This window comes from Pristiophorus japonicus, unplaced genomic scaffold, assembly GCF_044704955.1.
Source record: "Pristiophorus japonicus isolate sPriJap1 unplaced genomic scaffold, sPriJap1.hap1 HAP1_SCAFFOLD_1256, whole genome shotgun sequence".
NCBI classification, from domain to species: domain Eukaryota; kingdom Metazoa; phylum Chordata; class Chondrichthyes; family Pristiophoridae; genus Pristiophorus; species Pristiophorus japonicus.
This window is the reverse complement of record NW_027250922.1, coordinates 1,647-26,342: the sequence shown is the minus strand read 5'-3', so window position 1 is coordinate 26,342 and position 24,696 is coordinate 1,647. Positions and strand designations below refer to the sequence as shown.

General features: G+C 41.3%; 2 protein-coding genes across 5 annotated transcripts in view; one reads left to right on the top strand and one right to left on the bottom strand.

The window, feature by feature from the left end:
• The window catches only part of pdxdc1 (pyridoxal-dependent decarboxylase domain containing 1), a 61,813-nt gene extending 42,788 nt beyond the window's left edge, over positions 1-19,025 (top strand). For all 4 annotated transcript variants that reach the window (XM_070870281.1, XM_070870278.1, XM_070870280.1 and 1 more), the window contains 9 exons: positions 4,623-4,714; positions 4,908-5,013; positions 7,636-7,807; positions 11,020-11,138; positions 12,111-12,232; positions 13,221-13,313; positions 14,566-14,662; positions 16,842-16,943; positions 17,877-19,025. In XM_070870281.1, the coding sequence (XP_070726382.1) occupies positions 4,623-4,714; positions 4,908-5,013; positions 7,636-7,807; positions 11,020-11,138; positions 12,111-12,232; positions 13,221-13,313; positions 14,566-14,662; positions 16,842-16,943; positions 17,877-18,181 (1,208 nt within the window). In that variant the 3' untranslated portion in view covers positions 18,182-19,025. The remainder of the gene's footprint in view (positions 1-4,622; positions 4,715-4,907; positions 5,014-7,635; positions 7,808-11,019; positions 11,139-12,110; positions 12,233-13,220; positions 13,314-14,565; positions 14,663-16,841; positions 16,944-17,876) is intronic.
• A 413-nt stretch (positions 19,026-19,438) lies between these two features.
• Positions 19,439-24,170, bottom strand: ntan1 (N-terminal asparagine amidase; the record flags this gene model as incomplete). The annotated part of the gene is made up of 5 exons (XM_070870282.1): positions 19,439-20,026; positions 20,186-20,299; positions 20,438-20,535; positions 21,073-21,126; positions 24,117-24,170. Coding segments are annotated over 5 exons (494 nt in total), but the record flags the coding sequence as incomplete, so codon positions are not given.
• Positions 24,171-24,696: the final 526 nt, after the last annotated feature.

Below are 24,696 nucleotides of genomic sequence, written 5' to 3'. Positions count from 1 at the left end.
TTATTTGATCAGTCTTTTGGAGGTTCTCTTATAAAAATGTTAGTGAACCAGGATCCAGAGCGCAAGTATTTTAACACCATAATCTTATTATTCACCCTTGATCATTCTTCACGGACAGGCAGAATGTGACTTTAACCTTAATTGCATGAGTGATTGTTGTTCTGACAAAAATCTTCACATGATCAAACTGAGTGTCCGCCAATTCAAACATTTTTTCAGAGAACTGACAGCAATTACCCTCCAGGATTTCTAAGTCAAGTGGTTTATTATATGCCTGATGCTTTTGAGTCAATAAACAACAAAGAATATTGTTCCTTTTTGTGTGTACCTGTACATGAATAGGATTATAAGTGATTCTAAATACTGGCCAGACACTATGGCCCCAAGTTTCCACATGATTTGCTCCTGATTTTTAGGAGCAACTGGTGTAGAACGGAGTATCTTAGAAATCGGAATTCTCGTCATTTAGTTTGCTCCAGTTCTAGTCAGTTAGAACAGTTTCACTTTGGAACAGAATTTTTTTTTCAAAAGGGGGCGTGTCTGGCCACTTACACCTGATTTCAAAGTTTCATGAGTGAAAACTTACTCCAAACTAAATTAGAATGGAGTAAGTGAAGATTTTTGTACGCTCGAAAATACCTTGTCTGCACTTCAGAAAATCAGGCGTAGGTTACAAATCAGGCGTGGGGAGGGGGGATTTAAAGAGAAGTTTACAAACATTAAACACTTCAGTTTTACAAATAAAGAGCCATCATCAATAATAAATGATAAATACATCAATAAATCAATCCAAAAAAATTAATAATAAATAAAACATTTTCTACTTACCGACTGCAGCACCGGGATCCCTCCAACAGCGTGCTGGGATGCCCCCCTCAGTGTGTCTCTATCTCTCTCTGTCTGTGTGTCTCATTCTCTATCTTTCTGACAGGGAGGTAGAGGGGAGAAGGAGATGAAGGGGAGTAAAGGAGATTTTGGGGGGGGGGGGGGGGAGAAGGAGATTTTGGGGGCGGGGGGAGAAGGAGATTTTGGGGGGGGGGAGAAGGAGATTTGGTGGGGGGGGGGGAGAGAAGGAGATTTGGTGGGGGGGGGGGGAGAGAAGGAGATTTGGTGGGGGGGGGGGGAGAAAAGAGAAGGAGATTTGGTGGGGGGGGGGGAGAAAAGAGAAGGAGATTTGGTGGGGGGGGGGGAAAGAGAAGGAGATTTGGTGGGGGGGGGGGAGAGGAGGAGATTTGGTGGGGGGGGAGGAGATTTGGTGGGGGGAGGAGGAGAAGGAGATTGGGGGGGGAGAAGGAGATTTGGGGGGGGAGGAGAAGGAGATTGGGGGTGGGGGGGGGAAGGAGAGGAGAAGGGGGAGGGAGGCTGAACAGGCCGGGCCCGAGACTTCGGGCAGGGCCCGTCCCCAGCACCAAATTTACAGGTAGGTGGCGTTGGGGGGGGGGTGGTGGGAGGCGGGTCGGGGGGCAGGAGGGAGGGAGAGGGAGGTCAGGTCGGATCCAGTCCGGAGGTGGCGGGGGGTGGAGCGGGAGTCGGTCCGGTCCGGGGGGGGTGGGGGGGTGGGTGTCGGAGGCGGGGCGGTGGGGGGGGAGCGGGTGTCGAGTCCGGAGGCGGGTGTCGGGTCCGGCCCGGGGCGGGGGAGCAGGTGTCGGGTCCGTGGGAGGAGCCTTATTCACGCAGCCCCAGTGAGGCCATTGGGCCAGGGCTAGGGGCTGCGTGCTTTGGGCCCCTCCCACACAGTTTCGGGCTACTGCACTTGTGTGCCCACTGTAGCGCGCATGTGCAGAGGTCCCGGCACTGTTTTCAGCGCAGGGACCTGGCTCCGCCCCCTACAGCTCCTGCTGCGCTGCGCCGAGGGCCAGAGGACCTGCAGGGAGGTGGAGAATACGGAGGGTTTTTTTAGGCGCACTTTGTGGCGCGAAAAACGGGAGTCCAGGTCGGGACTGCGCCGTTCTAGGCACGGCTCGAAACTTGGGCCCTATATCCTTATCCGGCTTCTGGAACTTAAAGGCGTAAACTGTTCTAAAAGTACTGTGGTTTTAAAGATATATTCATGTATACTTTGATTCCATACCTCACTGTTGGCTTTGTTTCTATGGCACATAAAGTGGGGAAGAAATTGAGCCGTATTGCACCTGTTTAATATGGACACGAATTCCAACTTCGGGCACAAGCATTTTGCACCCCAAGGACACCTGAAAATCTTCCAACTCACTATTGGCTCAGGCCATTTTTCAGGCATTCCTGGTGCTCACCTAAAACCACTGTTGGGCTGCTCATTTACGTATACGGGCCTGCCCACAGTGCAGGTCCATGCAACAGAGCTGGTCTCCAGTCGTCATGGTTAATCCTTGTCACTGGACCAAGACCTAGCTCTGTCAAGTTTGGTGGCTGGTGTGCAAAGGCCACTAAACGTTAAAAAAATCCACGCACAGGCATCTTCCACCCTTCAATATGTAGTTTGGGACCTGGAATATTAGGTCCTTCATTGAAACACCTGTGAACTCATCCCTTTTTGACATGGAAGGAAGTCTTCCTCGATACGAGGGACTGCCCATGATGATGATTACACATATATGGTGCCTAACACCTGCTTTCCCCAGCGAAATTGGATACCGTTGAGCAGGACAGGCTCTAGGAACCCTGCACTGTAGCTTCAGACTCTGTTCCATTTGGCTGCTCACTCAGGCTAAACCAAATATTGTATAGTTTCAGTATCCTGTTGGACCTTGAGCCAAGTTTCAAACCCCACATCTAGTCTATCACCTGATTACAGCTCATTTCTGTAACGTCCGCCTTCGCTCCTACCTCATACCCATCGGCACTGAAACACACATCCATGTCTGTGCCACTAGCAAGCTCTCAACTTCTCCAATACATGTATGGTGCCTAACATCTGCTTTCCCCAGTGAAATTGGATACTGTTGAGAATTCTTTGAGAATGTAACGAACAGGGTGGATAAAGGGGAACCAGTGGATGTGGTATATTTGGACTTCCAGAAGGCATTTGACAAGGTGCCACACAAGGATATTGCACAAGATAACAGTTCACGGGGTTGGGGGTAATATATTAGCATAGAAAGAGGATTGGCTAACGAACAGAAAACAGAGAGTAGGGATAAATGGTTCATTCTCGGGTTGGCAATCAGTAACCAGTGGGGTGCCGCAGGGATCAGTGCTGGGACCCCAACTATTTACAATCTATATTAACGACTTGGAAGAAGGGACTGAGTGTAACGTCGCCAAGTTTGCTAACGATACAAAGATGGGAGGAAAAGTAACGTGTGAGGGGGACACAAAAAATCTGCAAAAGGACAGACAGGCTAAGTGAGTGGGCAAAAATTTGGCAGATGGAGTATAATGTTGGAAAGTGTGAGGTCATGCACTTTGGCAGAAAAAAATCAAAGAGCAAGTTGTTATTTAAATAGAGAAAGATTGCAAAGTGCTGCAGTACAGCGGGACCTGGGGGTACTTGTGCATGAAACACAAAAGGATAGTATGCAGGTACAACAAGTGATCAGGAAGGCCAATGGTATCTTGGTCTTTATTGCAAAGGGGATGGAGTATAAAAGCGGGGAAGTCTTGCTACATTGGTATTGGTGAGGCCACACCTGGAATACTGTGTACAGTTTTGGTTTCCATATTTACGAAAGGATATACTTGCTTTGGAGGCAGTTCAGAGAAGGTTGCCTTGTGAGGAAAGGTTGAGTAGGTTGAGCTCGCACTCATTGGAATTCAGAAGAATGAGAGGTGATCTAATCGAAACTTGTAAGATTATGAGGGGGCTTGACAGGGTGGATGCAGAGAGGATGTTTCCACTGATGGGGGAGACTAGGACTAGAGGGCATAATCTTAGAATAAGTGACCGCCCATTAAAACTGAGACGAGGAGAGAAATTTCTTCGGAGGGTTGTGGATCTGTGGAATTCGCTGCCTCAGAGAGCTGTGGAAACTGGGATATTGAATAAATTTAAGACAGAAATAGATAAGTTTCTTAAATGATAAGGGAATAAGGGGTTATGAAGAGCGGGCAGGGAAATGGATCTGAGTCCATGATTGGATCAGTCATGATCATATTAAATGGCAGAGTAGGCTCAAGGGGCCGTATGGCGTACTCCTGCTCCTATTTCTTATGTTAACACACTCCTTCCTAGATACCTGAGCTCAACCGTTGACAAACTCCAACTCACCCAGAACTCCATCCTCCACATCCTATTCCATAAGATGTTCCACTGACGTGTTTGACGAACTCCACTAGCTCCCATCCCAGGTGTGGCTCTCTGCTTATCTGATTTCAACAGGATAGCAGTCGGGCTGCCGTGGCATAACGTCCCTTGGTTCCTACTCCCCTTCACTATCCACAGATGCCTACTGGAAACGAAACATGTGGACATCTGATGATCACAGTATCGGGTTCAGATGTGACATCATCTCCTCCCCCTTTCCCTATGGTCAGTACTCCTTGGGTTCCAAAAAATGAACAGCAGCTATAGAACCATACCCGAGCAGGAATCAACACCTTCCGTCAAGGAGGAAGGAAGAAAAATTGGCAAAAGCAAACAAATGTTTGCAGCATTTCTTTCTCATTTGTGATCTCCGTTTTAATCTTTTTATTAACATTTTCAGCTACAGATGGAGCTCAGTATCAAACTGCTGCAGCTCAGGAATCCACAAAAGAAAGCAATGAGAGAGAGATTGATGATGCCCTGAATCGCTGGGTAAGAATTTATTATGAAGCTTGGGTACTATTAAGTTTGCAGATGTCCTATCAAAAAACTGTATAATCAAAAGTTAAATTAGTGTTCATATGGATCAGTTAAAACAGTCACGAGATTCAAAATGAGTTCACAGCAAGTGCATTATGTTTTTTTTTATTATTCACCAAATTATACCTTGTATTTCTGTCAACAGTTAGGAGAACAGCTAGGACAGTTGGTTCCGACCAGTGGTGTAGATGTTGTGGAGTTGGAAGATGAGGGAGTGTGTATACGATTTAGTCCATTGATGACAGCAGCAGGTGAGTAAATAACTGTAGATATTTTTATAAGTTTATGTTTTGCAGGAAGAATTTGTCTTCATTGTGTAAATACTTCAATTTATACATTTTTAGTACCATTGAGTTAGCATAAGGTTAGCAGGGCTGTTCTACATTAAGTTATTTCTTTTTGCACTGATAGAAATTGTAATTATACAGGGCATTGGTGAGGCCACACCTGGGACCCAAGTTTCCACATGATTTGCGCCTGATTTTTAGGAGCAACTGGTGGAGAACAGACTATCTTAGAAATTGCAATTCTCCACATTTTTTTTTCTGCAGTTCTAGTCAGGTAGAACAGTTCTACTTTGGAACAGAATTTTTTCTTCAAAAGGGGGTGTGTCCGGCCACTGACGCCTGATTTCAAAGATTCCACAGTGAAAATGTACTCCAAACTAAGTTAGAATGGAGCAAGTGAAGATTTTTGTAGAACTGAAAAAACCTGTTCTACACATTAAAAAATCAGGCGCAGGTTACAAAATAGGCGTCCAGAACGAGGTGTGGGGGGGGGGAGGGGGGGAAGGGAACTCATTAAATTCTACAATAAATCCTTATTTATACTTCTACAATATTATACAAATAAATCCAACCTGAATAAACATTTATAAGCAAAGAAAAGATTAAATAAACCATCTTCCTACCTGTGTGAAAGTGCTTCAGGCACGGAGAATGCTGCAGGCGTTCGTTCCCGTGGGGGGGGGGGGGGAGAGAGAGAGGAGGAGGGGAGGGGAGAGGAGAGGAGAAGGAAACGGCTGTTTCGTTCCCGTGGAGGGGAGGGGGGGGGGGGGAGGGAACAGCCGTTTCGTTCCCGGGGAGGGGGGTAAGGGAACAGCCGTTTTGTTCCTGGGGGGGAGGAGACAGTGAGAAGGCTGCAAGTGCTGATGGCAATGTGCTTTTATTAAAAAATGTTCAAAAATTAAACAGCTACAAAGAACTACAAAAATGGCCGAGTGGCAATGTTTTTTTCACACTGAGCATGTGCGAATGCTCCAACGCGCACGCGCAGCGTTGCCGGCAGGAAAAAAACTAATTTAAATAGTACCCGCCCCCTCCCACTTACAAAATCGGCGCGAGTGTAGGCTCCGCCCCCCTGGGCGCCGCGCCAGGCAGACAAGGAGCTGCAGAACGCTCCAGAATTGCGAGGTTTTTTTTCGGCACGAAAAACGGGCGCCCAGCTCGGAGGGGCGCCTGTTTTTTATCGTGTGGAAACTTGGGCCCCTGGAGTACTGCGTACAGTTCTGGTCACCTTACCTAAGGAAATACATACTTGCCTTAGAGGGAGGTTCACTAGGCTAATTCCTGGGATGAGGGGATTGTCCTATGAGGAGAGATTGAGTAGACTCGGCCTATATTCCCGAGAACTTAGAAGAATGAGAGGTGATCTAATTGAAACATATAACATTCTTAAGGGGCTGGACAGGGTTAATGCTGTGAAGATGTTTCCCCTGGCTGGGGAATCTAGAACATGGGGTCACAGTCTCAAAATAAGAGGTTGGCCATTTAGGATTGGGATGAGGAGAAATTTCTTAACTCAAAGGGTTGTGAATCTTTGGAATTCTCTACCCCAGAGAGCTGTGGATGCTCAGTCGTTGAGTATATTCAAGACAGAGGTTGATAATTTTGGGGGAATTAAGGGATATGGGGATAGTGCGGGAAGGTGGAGTTGAGGTAGAAGATCAGTCATGGTGGAGCAGGCTCAAAGGGCCGAATGGCCTACTTCAGCTCCTATTTCTTATATTTTTATATTTTAATTCTTATGCACCAGAAATCTTTCCTTTTAGAAAGAGATAGAGAGGACTTTCCAAGCATCAAATAGTCTGGATTCAATGTCCGATAACAGCGAGAGGACAGTGTTGTTATAATCCACTGCAGCATCCAGTCTCCTATACTCAAATGGGCCCTGAGGTTTATAAACAGGTGTTGTACACAGTATTGAATTACTTGAATTCATATCTGGATAATACCTTGGCTGAGTGAAGATTTGTCTGAACCATTTTTGCTAATATCAATTCTGATGCTGATTCTAATAGCCTTCTGCAATATACAGTGTCTACCAAAATATTAGGAGAGGGACCATACATGCTCCTCTGCAACGGTTCCAACAATGCCAGCACTGATCTTGCATGAACAAATTATCCGGATTTTAACTAGTAATGACCTCTAATCCCATGACCATTTCTCTTAGACTTCATTACTTCTCATCATTCTACTGGCTAAAATAATGATGAACTTTCTGGTGCATCTATCAGTGCAATTCAGATATTTAAATCTAGTATCAAATTGTCACATTCTGTCAGGAAATTTGCTTCTCCAGTTTAGCTGTACTGCATATTAGCAAAAAGATTATTGTATATTGTTTTTGTTTTAAATGGGCCCTTTCTATATAAAAATGGGATTGCAGAATGTAATGATACAGTATAGCTACCAAGCTTAATACACGAGCATTGAGAATTCACTATTTTCGACTAAGTGGGAGACTGAAAATAAATTACTTGTTGCATAAGCTTCATAATTCCAAAGTATTTTGTCATTACACTACTGCCAGCTATCCTGTGAACATTTGGAGTTTCTCAAAATGAGATTTTAGGCTTTTTTTTAATATAGTCCTGAACACCAAACCAGAACATGTGGATGAATTGGCTGAATGCCTGAAAGCAAAAATTCCAATTCTAATTAGCACCGGAGAACTTCGAGAAGAATTTAAACAGGAGGTTTACCGGACAGCTGGTCTGACCTACATCGAAGATCTGAGTTGGCCTGGATTAGGTGCTGTACGGTAGGTCTTTCACAAATGTGTTTATCCAAAAATATTTTTCTGAAAATGGCCTATGAAAATATGCATTATTGCAATTATAACAGCAAGAATAAGCAGAATGTACATAGTCCCACATTATGCACTGGTAACATTTTTTTTAAATAGCTTAAGGGATATTGATAGATTCACTTGATTTAAACGCAAGTGAAATCATACTTTCAGGACGTGGCTTTTTAATGGTTTTGGAATAAAAAATAATCTTTTCCGTCAAACAAAATTAAACGATAACCTGGTTAGTTTAGTTAAAAAAAGAATTATTGAAACTCTACACACCGTTGACATTTTCTTTGTTTCTCTGCCTGTGATGGCAATGGTTTCCATTAGTTCTGGCACATTAAATTATCACTTACCATAGTAATATAGGTCCTCTACCAACCTGCCCCCGCCACACAGTACTGTTTCCCCTTCCCCTGATTATCAAAATCCACAACGAGGCCTTGAACAACATGGACCATTTTCCATACCTCGGGAGCTGACTGTCAACAAGGGCAGAAGTCGATGAAGTCCAACACCGCCTTCAGTGTGCCAGTGCGGCCTTTGGTCACCTGAGGAAGAGAGTGTTTGAAGACCAGGACCTCAAACCCGGCACTAAGCTCATGGTCTACAGAGCAATAGTGATAACCGCCCTCCTATATGCTTCAGAGACATGGACTATGTACAGCAGGCACCTCAAAACACTGGAGAAGTACCACTAACGCTGCCTCCGCAAGATCCTGCAAATCCATTAGCAGGGTAGGTGCACCAACAATCAGTGTTCTTGCTCAGGCCAACATCCCCAGCATCGAAGCATTGATCATGCTCGATCAGCTCTGATGGACGGGCCACATCGTCCGTATGCCTGATACGAAACTCCCAAACCAAGCGCTTTACTTGGAGCTCTGACACGGCAAGCGAGCCCCAGGTGGGCAGAGAAAATGCTTCAAGGACAGCCTCAAAGCCTCCTGGGAAAAAGTGCAACATCCCCACCGACACCTGGGAATCCCTGGCCCAAGACTGCTCAAAGCGGAGGAGGAGCATCCGGGAAGGCGCCTACCACTTCGAGCCTCTTCGCCGGGAGCACACACAGTGGAAGAAGCGCATGACAACCCAAGCACCCCACCCACCCGTCCTTTCAACCACCGTCTGCCCCACCTGTGACAGACTGTAGATCCCGCATCGGACTCATCAGTCACCTGAGAACTCATTTTTAGTGTGGAAGCAAGTCATCCTAGACTCCGAGGGACTGCCAAAGAAGAGAAGATAAATACAGTTCTTCTTGCTTCCAAACTCAGGCCCTGGAGGTTAAAAATATTAAAGTAAATAATAAAATGGGCTGTGAAATTAGCACAAACTGCAATTTATAATAATCATCATAGGCAGTCCCTCAAAATCAAGGAAGACTTGCTTCCACTCTAAAAATGAATTCTCCAGGTGATTGTACAGATCAATACAGGAATTACAGTTTCGGTCACAGGTGGGACAGACAGTCGTTAAAGGAAAGGGTGGGTGGGATGGGACAGGTTTGCTGCACGTTCCTTCCACTGTCTGCGCTTGGTTTCTGCATGCTCTCGGCGATGAGACTCGAGGTGCTCAGCGCCCTCCCGGATGCTCTTCCTCCATTTAGGGCAGTCTTGAGCCAGGGATTCCCAGGTGTCGGTGAGGATGTTGCACTTTATCAAGGAGACTTTGAGGATGTCCTTGAAACATTTCCTCTGCCATCCTAGGGCTCGCTTGCCGTGTAGGGGTTCCGAGGAGAGCGTTTGCTTTGGGAGTCTCGTGTCGGGTATGCAGACAATGTGGCTCATCCAACAGAGCTGGTAGAGTGTGGTCAGTGCTTCGATGCTGGGAATGTTGGCCTGATCGAGAACACTGACGTTGGTGTGTCTATCCTCCCAGTGGATTTGCAGGATCTTACGGAGGCAGCGCTGGTGGTACTTCTCCAGTGCTTTGAGGTGTCTCCTGTATATGGTCCACGTCTCTGAGCCATATAGGAGGGTGGGTATCACTAGTGTAGACCATAGGTTTGGTGCCAAATTTGAGGTCCTGGTCTTCAAAAACACTTTTCATCAGACGACCGAATGCTGCGACGGTACCCGAGAACTTATACTGCTCAGATAACTGCAGTTCTTTAGATTATAATCAATATGAAGTACAAAATTGGCCACCATGTCCATAAATCTCTTCCTACAATTAATTAATTCAAATACCAGGAAATGCTTTTATTTCTACATTAATAAATATCAAACATTGTTCTTCCTCTGGTCAGCTTAAAAGAGGTGTTTTTTGACATCATTGCATTGCATTTACAATTCCTATGGATGTGCTGAGAAATTTAATGGCCCTGAAATCCCGGTTGTTTCTTCCCGCGGGCGTTCGACTAAAAATAGGAGAAAAGATGCGCACTTAACTTTTGGTCGAATGCTCGCCAGAGATCCCGGACTCGAGGCCTCCTCTTGTTGCACACGGAGCGGAGTCACTTGGGCCTGGACACCAAATCATGGTAAAGTATTTTCTCATTCATAATAAGTTTCCATAAGTTCAAAACTCCTATTACTATGAATGAGAATCACACCCAAACACTACATTAAACATTTTTTTTAAAACTCAAATACATTATAGAAATTAAAGTTTTAAAAAAAAAAGAAATGTTTTTGGAAAATAAAATTTGCCGAATTTAAAAAAAAAAAATAACCTGAGTGGGCAGGGTTTTTAACAAAAATGTATTTTAAAATTTTATTTTAATGTTTTTAAATTCTTACGCTGGTAAAAGCAGGCTATGTGCCTGCTTTTACCAGGCACAAGAGTTTTAAGGACACTCGCAGGGCAAGAGATGGGCAAATAGCCCAATCTCTGCTGTGGTACTGTCCTTCTCCCCAAGATGCAGAGGATCTGTCAAGCCAGAAACTTGACAGATCGGAAAAGCCTGTTTTCAGCGCATGCGTATTACACGCTGAAAACCGGCTTTTATGATGCCTTCCTGGGTCCATACGGACCAGGGTAGGCTGGAATTTCAGGGCCAGTCTTTTAATCACTTTTTTTAAGTTGAGGGGATGTGGAGGGAAGCACTTTGAATCCTCCCTGACTTTCCTAGCGCTTTAAACATAAATATGAAATGGTAAGTTTGAACAACTCCTTTGTTGTCTCTTGGTAGTTGAGTTTAAATTATAATATTGAACTGTGTAAATTATCTGCAGGTATGAAATTAGCAATGAAGAAACTGACCCAGAAAAACAGCTAATAACGATGGAAAAAATTGCTACTGGATTGCTAAAGAAATTGAAGGATCTTGACTCCGATCTGATGTTCTCAACAGGTCAGAAAGCCCTTCTATCTATAGGATAAAATGTGTAAAGCAAATTAGCTAGAAGATGGCACAAGCCGATTCTATTGTATTCCATCATGCAGCGAGTTTGACTGAGTTTCTCTAACTGAACTTCCAACCTCAGTCATGCTGCTATGGGAAAGTACCAAGAGGAGATCACAAACATCCGAGCAAAGGAGGGGAATCTCATTGTAGAAGGATCAAGTGCAAGACAGCAGTCAGCAGGTGAATGAAGAAACGTGGGAGAAGATCTAATGGGGTCCAACTGGGATCTCCATTTCTGTTCTAAATTTCCAACTCCAAAAAAAGTTAACATTTAGCTTAACGCAAATAAATTCTTATTTTTGTTTTGCTAATGTCACATCTTCTATTGTTGGACAATATTTTAAGATGGCGTGTACCAAAAAAGTAAACCTTTATATTTAGCTTGTGGATAAACATGGCAACTTCTGCTGGTACAGAAGTATTTGTTTCTCCTAACCTGAATCCTTCTCAGCAGAAGCCAACAGCTCAGATTTGGGTGTCGTTCTATAGAAAGAGTGTCCCTCCAATACCTTGCATTTCTTCGCTTGTGAGCCTAGATTGTAAGCATCAATGTAGGATGGAGGAAGGCACCATAACTTTGTCCTCATGTGACACAATACTAGTGCACTTGCATCAGGATTCACTGGATAGTGATCAACAAGGGAACCATGATTGCTCGCTCACATTATACTCCTTAGCCCAGGGATGTTTAGGTCAGTTGTACCAAGCCCACCAGCGGAAAACAACATATGATTTTATTTATTAACATGGAAATAAAAGCAATTTGTGGTATTTGCACTAGTTCATTGTAGGAAAGGACTTCTGGCCAATTTTAAACTTCATATTGATTATAATCGAAAGAAATGCAGTTATTTGAGGAGCATTATAGTTGTAGTTTGTGCAACTTTTATTATTTACTTTAATACTTTGAACCTGCAGGGCCTGAGTTTGGAGGAGAGAAGAACTGCATTTATATTGGTATGGTAACTGATAATTTAGATGTTCCAGAGCTAGTGGAAACCATTGCAGCCATAGGCAGAGAAATAGAGGAAAGTTCAAAGGTATGTACAGTTTCAATCATTCTTTTTCAACCAAACTAATTTTGTTTGATGGAAAAGATCATTTTCTGTTCCAAAACCATGCTTCGTTTTGTATATTAATGGCTCCGATAGTCTTTTAAAACCTTATTAAAATGCACCCTAACACTCTAGCATTAGTGACAACTTTAAAAGTGTATTTTCAAACTAAATTGTACATAAATTCTGAATATGTTATCTTATTCTAACCTAAACCCACCAAGATTTGCATATCTATTTTAGAATACCTATATTATACGCATCTACCCGCCCCCGGACAGGTGTATTTAAGTAAGCACTGTTGCAGTTTCCAACTGTAGTCAAATCCAGTCACAGTGATTGATGCGGCTACTATAACCAATTTCCTATTTGTATTACTGCTCCGTGCTGCTCATCCTTCCTGGAAAACTGCTTGTACTCCATGGATTATACTTTACCAGTCAGCTATTTAAAACTATCACACAATGCTGCTGTTTGGTAATATTGCGGACCAGCACTTTGAACACAGCGCTGTGTTCAGAGCGCCGGTTCGGAACTGATCAAAACATTGTTCTTTAAAATGGAGGCTGAAGGGAAAGGGTGTTTAAAGTGCTGCTTGGAGGTGAGCAATCTGGTTTGGATTCTGGGTACCTTCCTCTCCAGCATCTTAACATTTCCACATGTTTGTTTCTACGAAATAGTCAGTACCGAGCTATATAAGCATGGAATGTACCACTTTCAATGCAATGTGGTCTTGGAATTTAAACATTGACCCTTCCATTGTGGATTACTACAAGCCGATTCTACTGTATTCCACTATCACTCCTTGAATGGGCTAAACCAGGACTTTTCCTTTACTTGGTTGAATTAGTCTGTGGTTGAATATAGCAGACACATTTAAGGTTTCTGAAAATCTACTGTGTGGTGAAAAAACTACTTAAACATTTATTACTAATGCCAATCATAATTCTCCCTTCTTGTATTTGTTTTGAAGTTATTGGAGAACATGACGGAAATAGTCCTTAAAGGAATTGTTGAAGCAGAGCAACAGTTGCAGAAGGCCAATGAAGCTAAGCTCCTTGAAGAAGTAAATACAAATACCGCCAGATTATATTTGATACATTTTGATGAAACACTTCAATGTACTAGATTATATCACATGTTCATTAGGAACAAAATTGTTGATAATGTCGAATTGCACTTTTAAATAGAATACTTTTTAAAAGTGTTTTTACATTTAGCAATCTCTTGCTGGTATTTGTTTAAGTAAAACCTTCAAAATAACTATATTTGCAAAAATCACTCGGTGTGCAGTTATACTGCCACTTTTCAGTGATTCAAAAGTGACGATAGTTCCAGAGCCACGTGCAGTAGAACATTACAGTGTCAAACTAGATTTTTTTTAAATGCCCTGAGACCCCTGGACACTATCATCATGCTCTCAAAACATTTGCAGGTTAGGAATATGTGTTTGCATGTTGCTATCTACTAATTCCAAAAGCTTGATTTGGAGCCAAACTGGGTGCCACCAGGCTGGAATCAATTGCATACCTATGGGTTTCTGACTAGTAGCTATATTATAAGCATAAGCCTAAAATGCACATTATTTGTGTTTTTAAAAAAAATAAATCTGATAGCAGATAAAACTAAATATTTAACAAAACTTATTGTCAACTAATGCAACATCTCACAGATGCAATTTTTGAATTTGTGATATTGTTGCATGACTGGTTAGGAATATCTGCAGTGGAAAGCAAAATGCAATGAGCACTAAGGTGAATTATTAAAAGTGATCTACTGTTTGGAATTATTTGAACTGGTTTCCGTTCTGGTCCTGTTTACTTACTTTATCAGTAAAACATTTTTTTAACATACATACAAATTCTAATAAATGCCAATCAGTGAGTAGAGAATAATGAATAGCTAGTAATGATTACAGGTTATCATTGGGGGCATAATGATCTAATTGCAGGTTCAGATGACCACAGGAAGCCAGAATCCTTTAGCTATCATTTTTATCTTTGAGATTAAATTAAAATCACACACTAGTATTTAATTTATAATAAATTCTAATTTATTGTAGAATTGTATTTAAAAGAAATTCTGCCAGTAACGATGGTTGATGTGTGATAGCATTCATACACAAGAAGATAGTTAACAATTAAAATGTACGTATTTGCACATTAGAGTTGATTAGAGAAATTGTGCATCCAGCACAAATAAGCTTTTAATAAGTAGAACAGTACAAGAAGCAAGATTAAATGATGGAACCATGAAAATAATAGACAATTGTATTTTTATTTGTGCACTTATTGTCCTTTCACATTCTACCTTTTCAGGGAATTCTGCGCCAGATTCCTGTAGTTGGATCAATGCTTAATTGGTTATCCCCAGTTCAGAGCTTAATTAAAGGAAGATCATTCAATCTGGCAGGAGGTGAGTTATCAATTCTAAGTTTTGTTCCATTTTAACATATTTCCCATTTATTAAATTTTACTCAGTGCATACGTTTGTTTTGCTTAAAGATTTTGCTCACGATTTGTCAAAGAATTTAATATTGCAACACAGTTTTTTGACACGGGTGTAAACAAACTGTTTCAATGTAAATGATGGATCTAGAGCAAAAAACTTTTAATATCACCCATTATTATAAAACTCCTGAAAACGGGCTAAAATGAAACCCAGGACCAAGTGTTGTCAGATTTCCCCTTTCCTCAACTTCAAAAACTCTGCTGCATGTTTATTTTGTTGCCAATTTTCCTCTCCTGAAGGGAACTGACTTCTGCTAGATATGGTACAGTCGGTCAGCCTCCAGTACTGTGGCCATTCTGTGTGTGTGTCTAGCTAATGTGTTGAGAGACTATTGGACTGGGGGCACTGCAGCCCAGCTGGACCCTGTCCATACACATGCACTTTCCAACAAGAGTTACTGGAAATCTTGACTTTTTTCTGCATATCCAGGATGCTAGTGAATTACTGCACCCTTGCGACACCCATCTCAACACAGACCAGTCAGTAATTGAACCTGGAGCCTTTTGATATTTATGCTGCTTACCATGATGTTTACCAAGTGAACCATTAGAACAGCGTCCTTTCCCATGTTACTGAGCAGAATAGGACTAGTCTGTTGGAAAAATTATACGTCACAGTTTTGCTGTGTTGGTTAGAAATTGATTGATCAGAATTTTCACACACATGTTGTGACAGGAAATATCTGATGTCTCAATCCTTTATTCCTGATTATATTATCAACTGTGGCTCAGTGGGTATCGCCTGCAAGTCAAGAAGTTGTGGGTTCAAATTTCACTCCAGAGACTTGAGCACAAAAATCTAGGTTGATACTCCAGTGCAATACTCAGCCTTTTACTGCAAGAGAGCTTGAACTCCATTTGTTTTCATTACATTTTTGGCAACAATTCAAAATCACTTTGCTCAAATTTCTCTGCATCTCGAGCCAAGTGATTTCAGATTCCAATCACCAACTACAGCCCCCCCTGGTGGTGTATGCCAGCTGAAAGGTCGACTGTTTTCTGAATTGTTTTAAAACTGATTATGTTGTAATCTTAAAGCATTGTTACTCAATGCACAGCCAAACTGTGTCCCTCACAAATCTCTGTTGCAGCCCCTGGAAGATTCCCAATTTTCTGCCATCAGTCCTACTAGCACAGGGCTGCCCAAAAATATAGATACTTCCTGCAGCCCACTTGGAAAAAACAGAACCTCCACTTAAAATAAGAAACAGATTTTTTTTTGAGTTGCAGTTATTCAGGAGAGAATTACAAATTGCTATCCAGGTTCCATAAAATGTATAGGTAAGGATATACATTTGATTGGGACTTCAAAAATCTAAAAACTATGCATTCACATTGTTCCAGTTTGGAACTTGGCAAAAGATAGCAACTGTAGTCCTCCCACCACCACCACTGCTCCTGCAGCAACCTGATGCTGGCTTTGAGAGGCTGCAATTGTGATAGTGGTACCCCTGTTTAAACATTACTATGCCTATTTCAAGGTGAAATAAAATACAACTACTCAAACATTGAGTGATTTCATCACATTTTGATTATTATAGAATAGAAATATAACTTGTGGCTGAACTGGTATTATTGTACCTTAATTTAAAATATACAACTATTTAAAAAAAAATCATTCTATATAAAACTGGAAGTTCTTTATAATTTTGCATATCGTTTTGTTGAAAACGTAGATACAAAGAGGGTGTTGAGTTTTTTTTCATAATGAGCTTAAATGAAAAGTCGGTAATAAATACAACAATTGTCCATAAGTTTTCCCCCGTCCTGATCCTCTTCCTGTTCAGTTTCCAGTCACTAACCACCACCTTCTGAAACACTCAGACATTTCTCGATGTAATGAGCACTGCTGGTGGTGAGCAGTATACCCAGCACCAAACAGAAATCTGATTTAAAACTTTGGCTCTAAATCTATTCATGTTTAAATTTGTTTAAATTACACATCATTGGCCTTGTGCATTTAATCATCAAAGGTGACTTTTGCAGAATTTTCGAACAATGAATGTTGCCATTTGTGCAGGTTCATATTTACTAACATTTTTCCCCACTTTATTTTCTCCTATGTTTATCCTGATGTTTTTCAGGTTCTCTGGAGTCAACAGCTAACCTATATGAACAGAAAGCCCAGGCCCCGCGAGGAACCCCACCACCAACACCAACACCTGGCACCAAATGCAAGTCACCAGGTATGTTGCCTTTTTTATTTTTCTCGTTCTTGAAGATATGCAGTGAGACAGCTGCACAGATAGTAATCTAGATTTTCTTGATTTAAAAAAAATAGAAGTAAGCCACTTTGTTGAAAAGTTGAACCCAGTGAATAAGAACATGTTGTCTCACTGCCTCTGGAGTGAGTTGGAATTCTGCACTAAACTTAAGGAAATAGTGTAAATTGAGATATTGAAAGACAGTGAATCTTGAAATGTTAAACAACGATTTTTGCTTAAAAGCTAAGAATCTAAATACCTAACCCACACATCACTATACAACATGAAAATAAGCCCAAAACCAATAAAGGTTAGATTTATAATTTTAGTGTCATTCAGATTATAGGAGTATTTGTTTTGATTCCAGTGGTAAGTATAGTGTGATATTGATACGTTTGAAAAATGAAGGGAGAAATCAATTTACTTAAAATGCTGTTATGAATATGCAATAAAAAATAGGAGTATCTCTCATCAGCATATGATCACTGTACAACATATTGTCATGTTACCCTACAATATTAAGGCTAGTACCCAATCCCGGATTATTCCCTGGGGAGTTGACAAACTTGAGAATCAACTGAGTTGCTCATATGCACCTCTTAACAGTTACAATCACTTGTCCACCTATTTGGTGAACAGTGTGTGCAAGCCAGAGTAACCTGTCCTAGGCTAAAGCTGCTCTTAGACAGCTACGCAGAAGTATGCAAGAAACCTCAGGGATGACCAGTGAGGTTTTTTTTAGCTTCCACTTAGTGGCAATGCAGAGATCATGCACTCTACACAGGGGGAATCTTGAAAATAACAGCATATTTTCTTAGCCATTAACGTGCAAGAATGGATTCTTGCCTAATATTGAAGTGTTATTGTAGCACACATGCTAGTTTAATGTATATATTGCAATGTTTATCTTAATAGGACAGAAACTGTTTAGAAAGTCTTCCAGGACTTCTGCCTCCGATATGGTCAGTGAAATTTCTTCAGTGGGTCACACGGAAGAAATGGAAACATCTCAAACTATCACTGAAACAACTAGACTCGAGTTTGAAAATGACGTCCACAAAAGCTCTGAATCTTCCACTCAGCTGAATGGTGATTTGGAGCTTCTGGGCCCAAAACTGCCTGAAGAAAAACCTGATACAAATGGTGTCACCGTACAGGAGGTTCACCAGACCCCTGCACCAGCAGAAGCTGAGGATTTGGAGAAAGAAAATCTTAGATAAAGCAAAAAAAAAAACCTTTTAGCAGTAAGACTTTGGACACAGAAAAAGCACATGGTCCAGTATTTGGGATAACATGGAACCTTTACTAATGTGAACTGTGCCATGTGATAGCACAGTAAGGATACTACTGTTGTATGCCTTTAATTAGGATTTTGCACATTGCTGTCATATGACTAGAAATTTCAATTGTCGTGTCTGTTTCCCACAGCAGGTTGTAATTGAAAGATTGATTTAAAATGTTGATTGCAAATTATCTCTAAAATGTTGATCCTAATTGGAATCTGGCAAGTGGGCTGAATCTCAAGTGCAATTCTGTTTTCTGTAGAATACTAAGAAATCTCCATGTTTCCTTCCTTACACAGCCTGACTCTAACTACACTTGCAATACAATGAAGTATTCTATCACCCCATGAATATGGGTTAATTTGTAGTTATAATTTTGTTTAAAATTAGTAAACCTTTACTATTGCTGTCAATATTTAATTGGGTGGGGATCATTTTATTTTTGTTCATTTTGCACATTGATGGTTTAGTCCTTTAATAATTAATTGTACCACCCACTATGTACATCTCTTAATTTAAAAAAAACTCAAACCTTGATGCTTGAATGTAATTTAAGCTTCAAGCAACAAAAAAACATAACTTAATTGTGTTTGGATTTTTAGTTGAATAAAATCTGTTTGAGAAATGTGATTCTGGCTGATTACATTTTGAAAGTATACTTTTCAGATTTAATGGGCCTAAATTTGTAGTTGGAACAATGAAAGAAGGGGGATCCCCATTCATGCTTAGGGTGAATCTGTATGGATAAAAACGCACCAAATAAATTAAATGGTATTTTAAATGCAATTTTCTTTTATTAACTCTCATGCTGGTAAAAGCAGTTATGACTGCTTTTATCGGGTTTAAGAATTTCACAGGCTATTTGCCAACTCCTGCCCAGCAAATGCCTAACACTCCACCCACGAATGCCCTTTCTGAAGGTGGTTACAATCTGTCAAGAAGATGTTTACACACCGCAAGCCCTGGAAAATACATATTTGAACAGCCTTGGAGGAATCGGTATGACAGGATGTCTTGCTGGATTGAACACAGCAAAAGTGACTGTAACCACCAACCCTCCTGTAAATAAGCAAGAAGAACAGGTATTGATGTAGGCTTTAGGGGAGTATTCCATTTTACTGCCTTGCCACCATGCAATTACTACCAATATTGTGCTTGCTCTGCAACAGAAGGCACACAGGTTGTCCAAAAGGCTACATCACACAAGAAAGTCAAAGTAATTTATTTTAATTCTTATTCAGTACATAATTGACAAATATACTAGTACACTCACCAGATTTTAATGGTGTGAGTAAAATAATCAGCACTTAAATATTTCCTTATGCGAACTCCCACCTTCATTAAGCTTGAGGCATAATTAGCTTCATTCCCCAAAGATCTGCACAGGAAACATTCTGTATACGGTGGTCCACAAAATATTTAATGTATTTCCATCCAGTAAACTGGTTACAGGATTTTTTTGAAGCTGCACTTGCAAAAAGGAGCCTCCATGTTAGAATGAAGAAAGACTTGCATTTATATAGCACTTTTCTTGACCACCTGAAGTGTCACTTGTGATTAGAAGCAGTTAAAGCACTTGGGTGTGAGTGTCACTATAATCCCCAAAAATTAGGCAGCACACTCGATCCTCTCCCACAAACCATCTGCATTTTTCTTGAAAATCCTAGACCTGCCCTTAGGAAATAATGACTCCCCCGCCGGATAGTCATTTAGAAATCGGAAAATAGACCTCATATGTTCAACAAAATGTGCAGGTTCAACAAGTGGAGATGTTGAAAAATTCTGTAAAGAGATGGAAGGCATACAGCAATGAATTTTGTATATCTGGCCAAAGATGTGAAACTTCTAGTAAAGTATCCAAATTCTGACCTTTCAAGTAATTTCCAGTAGGCAACTGAAACATTTTTACAGCAAATTTCAAACGAACCAATGTTGCTGTACCTGTAATATCACTTGATCATTTTGCTGCAACCAGAACTGAGCATCTGGAAATGGTATCCACTGGTAAGGTTCAATCTGCACCTCTTTCACTTTTGCATCATAAATGGACAACATCTTAGAAGACAAAAACAGATGACTTGGAAAAGAAATGTACTTTAGAGAAGTCAGCTCTATGTTAGCACATCATCTTGGTGACTTACACAGGTCAACTTTAAATTGACTTTTAATTTTTGAGGTGATTTTGGAACTTACAGAACCCCCCATGAAAGTACGAGCAGAGCGGGTATCCTCATCTGGACCTTTGTCTGGGAAAGTTGCACGAAAAATCTCTCCGGTTTTCACATTTACACCTGAAAGAAAATTACCCACACTGCAGCGAATTGACATCAGCAACTGAGCTAATTAATGGAATGGGAAATCATTTATTAGGTTGAGAAAGGGAAAAAAATAACCAAAGATACTCGGGATAGCTACAGCACACTTATTGCTATGAGATTAACTAGCTCAACAAAGATCATATCTAGCATCCTCTGGATCTATGTCCCACACTCAGTAAAAAGAAAATCAATGGACCCCCTCCCCTCCAGTATTCAGTGACTCGTATTGGTGAGGCCAAAAAGCCAGGAAACACTCAGTCTAGGCTCATACAAGAGAATGGTCACTTGGGCACGGTGTCAAGAGCTTCTGATGACCAGGGAATTATCTTAAAGCACAAATCAGGAGGGGTGAAAAAAATGAACTTACCCACAATAAAAAAACCTAATCTCCATACAGTAAATTTAAAAGAGAAGATTTCGTAGTAGATGCTGAGGATACTTCACAACTTCAACTTGGTAACCATTAAATCGTGGGACAGGTTGGAGGAGAAAATTGCAACAAATACTCACCTATTCCATATATTACAGGCCAGTGAACACTTTCCTTCACTACATCATTAAGCTCTACAAAAGAACAGTAATTTAAAAAATATCTATAGTGAATATGATGCTATGTCATTTGTTGTACAGATCACATACAAGTGAGGCAGAGAAAAGCAATAACTTGCATTTATATAGCACCTTTCATGACCTCAGGATGTCACTAAACGCTTTACAACCAATGAATAACTTTTGAAGTGGTTACTGTTTTAATGTAGGAAACAGCAGCCAATTTGCATTGGTCTCAAATAACAATCTGCCATAGGATGAATATTCGTTGTCTTTGCTCCTGGAACAATAACCCTAGGGCAGAATACTTAGCAAGATATAGCAGAAAAGAGTGAAAGAGGAGGTACTAGAAATTGAATAGCCTGTCGCCGACTACCAATGTTCCTGTTAAGCTATGTGGCCGAGCAGAGTTCTGGAGGTCCCACGCAAGCTGTTCACCGGCTTTTCAATAGAAATAACCATGCAGGTGTGAAAAATTAAATGTGCCCACACACCCCAAAATAAATTACAGGGAACATTACTGTCGGACAAACTAGGTGCAGCAAATGATCCCTGCATTGGAACAAGTATTCGCAAATCTCAATTTAAATTGACACTGGCATTGGTCCTCATGTAGGACCTTGGGGTTGCGGGGAGCAATTGAGAGAGGGTGTGAGCAGGGCCGGTAACGGTCTTTGGGACTCAAGGGGTTCTAAAACAGGCATAAGCTAGAGAGGCCTGCCAAATGACTGTTTTATAGAGCCGTTTGGGACATCTATAATATCGTCAGATGGAATATGGGGTTGGGCATCTTTGGGGCCTGCGAAACTGGCATTTTTTTCTAACTGGAAAAATGGATGCAATGAGGTCCAATTTTTAGGCCACCGAGTTAAATAAATTGTAACTTTTAAAGTGATGCTTCAAAGCACGGTGATCATGCAGGCAGTGCACCAAGTGCTGCTTGGCAACATACCCCTGGCAGGAGGATGCAACCATTCTCACGGCAGTTGAATCACTCTCACTGGTCACCTGAATACAACACACCTTTTTTTGTAATGAAAAAACCATCCAGCCCTAATATCAGAGAAGGTATGTATCATTAGGATAAATAATGCAGAGTAAAATGCTGGTTTGTGGCAATTCCATTAGTTAATTAAAAAAAAGGTTACATTTAAAGTTACAAAGTATTGTGAAAACTTATGTGCACAAACAGCAGCATAATTTGCTTTGGTATTACTGTTGAGCACAACATAATAGTTTGGTCTTGGTACCTAGCAAGATAACAGTGAAGATGAACAGGGCAGAACTGAAATACTGTACTACAGAATTAGAAAACCGGATATAAAAATGAGACCAATGACATGGGCTTTGCTTAGATTGTCTTGTCTAGGTTCACTGTAAAACGAATGGTATTTTGGAGATGGACAGATAAAAACAAACAGTAACGGTATAAGTGAACTGATTTTAGAGAATTATTTTTTATTCTGGGATATGGGTGTCACTGGCAATTAAAATGGTAATTACCCATCCCTTGTTGCCCTGGAGGTGGTGGTGGTGGTGAGCCGTCTTCTTGAACTGCTGCAGTCTGTGTGGCGAAGGTACTCCCAGAATGCAGTTAGGGAAGGAGTTACAGGATTTTGATCCAGGGATAAAGAAGGAACCACAATATATGTTCAAATCAGGATAATGCGTCACTTGGAGGTGGTGGAGCTACCATGCACCTGCTACCCTAGTACTTCTAGGCGGTGGAGGCTACGTGTTTAGGAGATGCTGCTGAAGAAGCCACGGTGCGCTGGTGGTGGGGGGAGTGGATGTTTAAGCTGGTGGATGGGGTGCCAATCAAACGGACTGCTTTGTCCTGGATGGTGTCGAGCTTCCTGACTTGTTGCATCCATCAAGGCAAGTGGAGAGTATTCCATAATATTCCTGTCTTGTCCCTTGTGGTGGAGAGGCTTTGTGGAGTCGGGAGGAGAGTCACTGGTCCCAGAATACCCAGCCGCTGAACTGCTCTTGTTGCCAAGGCATTTATGTGGCTGGTCCAGTTGTGTTCCTGGTCAGTGGTGATCACCAGGATGGTGATGGTAGGGATTCAGCGATGGTAATGCCGTTGAATTCAAGGGGAGGTGGTTAGACTCTCGCTTGTTGGAGATCATCATTGCCTAGCACTTGTGTGACACAAATGTTACTTGCCACTTATCAACAACAACTTGTATTTATACAGCGCCTTTAACGTAGTGAAACATCCCAAGGCGCTTCACAGGAGAATTATGAGACAAAAAATTTGACACCAAGCCACATAAGGATAAATGAGGGCAGGTGACCAAAAGCTTGGTCCAAGAGGTAGGTTTTAAGAAGTGTCTTGAAGGAGGAAAGAGGTAGAGAGGCAGAGAGGTTTAGGCAGGGAGTTCCAGAGCTTGGGGCCTAGGCAACAGAAGGCACGGCCATCAATGGTTGAGTAATTATAATTAGGGATGCTCAAGAGGGCAGAATCAGAGGAGCGCAGATATCTCAGTGGGGGGCTGGAGGCGATTACAGAAATAGGGAGGGGCAAGACCATGGAGGGATTTGAAAACTAGGATGAGAATTTTTAAATCGAAGTGTTGCTTAACTGGGAGCCAATGTAGGTCAGCGAGCACAGGGGTGATGGGTGAGTGGGATTTGGTGCGTGTTAGGACACGGGCACCCAAGCCTGGATGTTGTCCAGGTCTTGCTGCATGCAGACATGGACTACTTTATTATCTGAGGAATTGCGAATATTCTACAATTATCCACCAACATCTTATAGATCATTAGTAAAAATGAAAATGTGAAAACTTCATTTTTATTTAAAAATAGAACCAAAATAAAGTTTATACTTATAACAGTCATACAATAGAGGACAAGATATTAATAAAAACAAAGAGGAGACAAATAATTTAAAATCAAGTCTGAGCAAGGGTTTCATAACATTGTTAAAAATGGATATGTTCCACAGTAATCAAATTCCAGTTCATCATTCTTACTGCAAGGAAAAATAATTGATTTACCTGTTAAACAGTAGGTTTCCAAATGAATGTTCTCTGACCGACTGTTGAAAGTTTCTGCAAATGAATGTAGCAGAAAACAATAGACTATGATAAATATATACAGCACACTTAAAGAGAGTGCTGTCTTCGATGCAATTGTTATGTTTTGCAGATCTCTAATTTATACCCAACAGAGCTCCAAAGGATGTCTAAAAACAGATCAGACAACCAGGTGACAAATTGCAGTATTAAGTTAGAGTGACACAACATATGTCAGCTTAGTACGCAATGGAACTCACCATTAATAATGCTAGAGACGGTTCAATGAGGCAATACGAGTTACAGTTCATATCAGGGAGAAATTTCTAAACATGACAGTGATATATGCTTCTACAAACATTAGAAATTCTCTGACAAATGAGTAATCGTTGTGCTAGTTGTGTCACACAGCTCACAGTGGCAATTAACATTTTTTTAAAGTTTCTCAATATCGCAGCAAGTCTGTCTAGTGAATAGCTGAATCGTACAGACCAGAAAGCTGCCTGATTCAATGCCTCGGGTTCAATGCCCAACTTGTGTCAAGTTTGATGATTTCAGTGCA